The following is a 4,478-nucleotide window of genomic DNA, read 5'->3' on the forward strand; positions in this document are numbered from 1 at the left end:
CATCTCGGTTACGTCCCTTTACGCTCTCGGGTCTCCCTTGCCATTCTAGTTTTTCGAGTGAACGGCCAGGACACGAGGACGATGTTCAGAATCGTCGGTCGATACCGTTTTAAATCGTGCCCCATCATGGCCGAGTAGAATGATTGAAATGCTCTTTGCCCTACACTTTATCCTTCACACACGCTCAAAAAGGTGTATTTTACGTGCCACCTGCACGGGAGCCAGTCCAGCGGCACTGGCAACAATCTCACTCGAATGTCTTTTCACGTGTCACCGGCACAACTGCAAGGAAGGCGACGCTGGGCACAGGTGCCTGACACTACATTCTGAGTTCAAATTATGCCAAGGTCAACTTTTCCTTTCATCCTTTCAGAGTTGATAAATTAAGTACCAGAGAAACACTGGGGTCGATGTAATCAACTCACCCCTCCCCCAAAATGGCTACCCTTGTGGCAAAATTTGAAACCATTATTATTAAGTTGGAAAGCTGGCAGAATCTGCCAACAAAATGATTGACAGTATTTTATCCATCTTTACATTCTGTGTTCAAATTCTGCTGAGGTTGACTTTGGCATTCGTTCTTTTGGGGTCAATAGAATGAGTACCGGTTGAGTACTGGGGTTGGTATAATGAACTTAACTACTCCTGGGTATGAATATAAAAAACAATTTAAAAACTGCACCCTTCTGTCATGCCAGAGTGGCTGAGTAGACTCACCAAATCAGGATGATCTAATGCTCAAATTCCTGACCTCCACATCAGATTGTGGTTGGTGGAGAGATGCTGGGGTCTTCATTCTGCAGTGGACTCAACATGGGCAACCTAATCCAATGAATCTTAAGTCCCTTGGGCTTGTGACAGAAAAGAAAAAGAAAGATAAAACCTTATACCCAAGATCACATTTTCCATTCCTTCTTGCCTTCCCAAGGTGGCAGAATGTAATTTGCACAGCTATGTAGAGTCTCCCTCAGCCCATAAAACACACAATGAATGCCTTAACCCTTTAGCATTCAGATGTTTCTGTCATATAACGCTTGTCTATTCACATTGATTTGAATTGGTTATGCATTAACTTGCAGCTTTGAGATTCCAGTGACATGATTGTAGGGTAAGTGTGAGAGGCTGGATCTGGTTGGTTTGAACATAAAACACGGAGATTTATTTTCGCTGGATACAGCCTGTTTAAATGCTAAAAGGTTAAAGTTTCTATTGTTCTTACAAGTCTGTTTCTATGTCTATTTTTGGTAATTTCAGCTGTGAGCCTTGCCGAATTATTGCTCCAAAATTCGAAGAGATGAGCTTGCAATTCTCAAATGTTGTCTTCCTTAAGGTCGATGTTGAAGCTTTACCAGTAAGTCTCTTTTTTTATCTACACCTCTCTCTCTCTCTCTCTCTCTCCTTCTCTGTCTATGTGAAGACACACAAATACAAACCTTTGCACACACACACACACACACATCATCATCATCATCATCGTTTAACGTCCACTTTCCATGCTAGCATGGGTTGGACGATTTGGCTGATGACTGGTGAAACCAGATGGCTACACCAGGCTCCAATCTGATCTGGCAGAGTTTCTACAGCTGGATGCCCTTCCTAACGCCAACCACTCCGAGAGTGTAGCGGGTGCTTTTACGTGCCACCGGCTAGAAGGCCAGTCAGGCAGTACTGGCAACGGCCACGCTCAAAATGGTGTATTTTATGTGCCACCCGCACAAGAGCCAACATATCTCCTCATCATTTTTACATCTGCGTCTCCACGCTTGCAGGAGTTGCAATGGACCTCTTTGCAACACTGCATTTTGGCCATTTCTTGCATTTGTTCCTTTGTCATCACTTGTGTGAGCTTCAACATCACAACATCAATTCCTACCATTTCTGGCACCGTCTCTTCCTTAGTCTTCCCTTTTCCACAGTTCCTTTCTATTCGGATCTCCCAACTCTTCTTTACCCATATCTTATCTTCCATACACATCACATGTCCTTACTAAAGATGCCTTCAAACTTGCCCACCACAGGTGATTGCTCTCAGTCCAACCCCCACCACATTGTTCATGCACACATCACATATAAAAGGCGGCGAGCTGCCAGAAACGTTAGCACGCCGGGCAAAATGCTTAGCGGTATTTCGTCTGTCTTTGCGTTCTGAGTTCAAATTCCGCCAAGGTCGACTTTGCCTTTCATCCTTTCGGGGTCGATGAAATAAGTACCAGTTACGCACTGGGGTCGATATAATCGACTTAATCTGTTTGTCTGTCTTTGTTTGTCCCCTCTGTGTGTAGCCCCTGGTGGGTTGTAAAGAAATAGCACACATCACATATAAAGTTAAAGGAGTTTCATTCTCGAGTCACACCATCTCACAAGGGCTGGTTTCATAGTGTATGTATTCCCCACCTGGCTAAGACACCAATCTGTCGCAAGATTATTCCTTTTTGCCAGCTGAGTGGAATAGATCAACGTGAAATGAAGTGTTCTGAACAAGAACACCCCCACCTCATCCAGGAATCGAAACCCCAGCAGCAAAGTAGGACCCATTAGTTAATGTACTCCCAGATATACTATGTATGAATAACAGGCAGGATGATTACATAAGTCCACTGGATCAGGATTGACCTGGGATTAAATAGCAACAAGGAAGGATACATTAGCTAATGTAGTCCTAGATATGCTATGTTTGAATAAAAGCCAGGATGGTCACGACTGGAGCATCTCTGATCATAGTTCTACTGGACCAGGACTGACTTCAGATTCATCAATGTCTCTAACTCGCAAGGCTTCCCAACGTCCTACTCCCTGCAGTCATCTTCCCCAACCGTCCTCGTATTCCCTTAATTGTTGTTCTTTGTTTCCTTTATTGTCCAGGGCTTGGCAGAAGCCAACAAAGTCTTCTCCATGCCGACCTTCCAGTTTTTCCGGAACAAGGTGAAAATCGACGAGTTGAAGGGTTGTAACCCAAAGCCACTTAGGGAGAAGATCATGAAATACAGCAGCGGTGAGGATAGTATTGAGACTGACCCCAACGTGAAGGGCTATGTAAGTAACAACAGGGGGCAAGTGTGCATCTTGTCCCCACTTTCTTTTTCGTGGGGGTGGCAGTTGACTTTTTTTTTTTGTTTTACCTATTTTAGCTCTTGAATGTTTTATGTATTTATTATTATTATTGTTATTATTATTATTAGTAGTAGTAGTAGTAATAGTAGGCAATGAGCTGGCAGAATTGTTAGCGTACTGGACAAAATGCTTAGCAGTATTTTGCCTGTTGCTATGTTCTGAGTTCAAATTCCACCGAGGTCAACTTTGCCTTTCATCCTTTTGGGGGTCGATATAATCGACTAGTCCCCACTCCACAAATTTGAGGCCTTGTGCCTCCAATAGAAAGGATTATTATTATTATTATTAGTAGTAGTAGTATTAGGTGGTGAGCTGGTAGAATTGTTAGCACGCTGGACAAAAAACTGAGCAGTACTTCACCCATCGCAGTGATGAAAGGCAAAATCACCAGGGTTGATTTTGCCTTTCATCTTTTTGGGGGTTGATTAAACAAATACCAGCTACACACTGGGGGTCAATGTAATCAACTTAATCCCTTCCCCAATATTTGAGGCCTTGTGCTTCTAGAAGAAAGGATTATTATTATTAGTAGTAGTAGTTGGCAGCGAGCTAAGATATTTGTACTCAGAGCCAGAGGCGGTTTCAGCCGGGTTGGTAACGAAAGGGTTAAATGCTGATGAGCCATGTTGCCTGCTTTCTGTATGGTTTTGTTTCTGTTTTTCTTTCTTAAAAATATTTATCTGATTTTCTCATGTTTGTTCCAGATGGATCTTTATTCATTAATCAACGAGACTTGCTCAGAATGCCTCAATGAGTCGGACACAAATCCGTTTCACAACTGTCTGTTGAAGAATGGAAGCTACCTAGAATCTGACTGTGATGAACAGGTAAAGTGTTTCTTCGTTTCAGATGTATTCTGATGATGATTGTCTGTCCACTGCATGTCTAACTGTCCACAAAGCTTACAACGTACTTGCAATGTCTGATGCCAGCTGCAGTGGCACTCAAAACAACCAGCAAAAGTATGTGACTTGCTACCCTTTTGTACCTTTTTTATTCTTTTATTTGTTGCAGTCATTTGACTGTGACCGTGCTGGAGCACTGCTTGTAGTTGAACAAATCGACGGTAATGGCGGTACTGGCAACGGCCACACTCAAATGGTGTTTTTTATGTGCCACCTGCAACAACCTCACTCAAATGTTTTGTTCATGTGCCACCGGCACAAGTGCCAGTAAGGTGACGCTGGTAACGATCATGCTCAAATGGTGTTTTTTATGTGCCACCTGCAACAACCTCACTCAAATGTTTTGTTCACGTGCCACCGGCTCAAGTGCCAGTAAGGTGACGCTGGTAACAATCACGCTCAAATGGTGCTTTTTACGTGCCACCAGCATGGAAGCCAGACAGCTGCTCTGGCAGTGATCCT

General features: G+C 43.4%; 1 protein-coding gene across 1 annotated transcript in view; it reads left to right on the forward strand.

Moving 5' to 3' along the window:
* The window catches only part of LOC106875121 (thioredoxin-like protein 1), a 9,302-nt gene that overhangs the window by 1,862 nt on the left and 2,962 nt on the right, over positions 1-4,478 (forward strand). The window contains exons 2-4 of the mRNA XM_014923103.2: positions 1,255-1,351; positions 2,863-3,033; positions 3,816-3,938. Of these exons, the coding sequence (XP_014778589.1) occupies positions 1,255-1,351; positions 2,863-3,033; positions 3,816-3,938 (391 nt within the window). The remainder of the gene's footprint in view (positions 1-1,254; positions 1,352-2,862; positions 3,034-3,815; positions 3,939-4,478) is intronic.

The sequence above is a fragment of the Octopus bimaculoides genome, chromosome 28 (genome assembly GCF_001194135.2).
Source record: "Octopus bimaculoides isolate UCB-OBI-ISO-001 chromosome 28, ASM119413v2, whole genome shotgun sequence".
In the NCBI taxonomy this organism is placed as follows: Eukaryota; Metazoa; Mollusca; class Cephalopoda; order Octopoda; family Octopodidae; genus Octopus; species Octopus bimaculoides.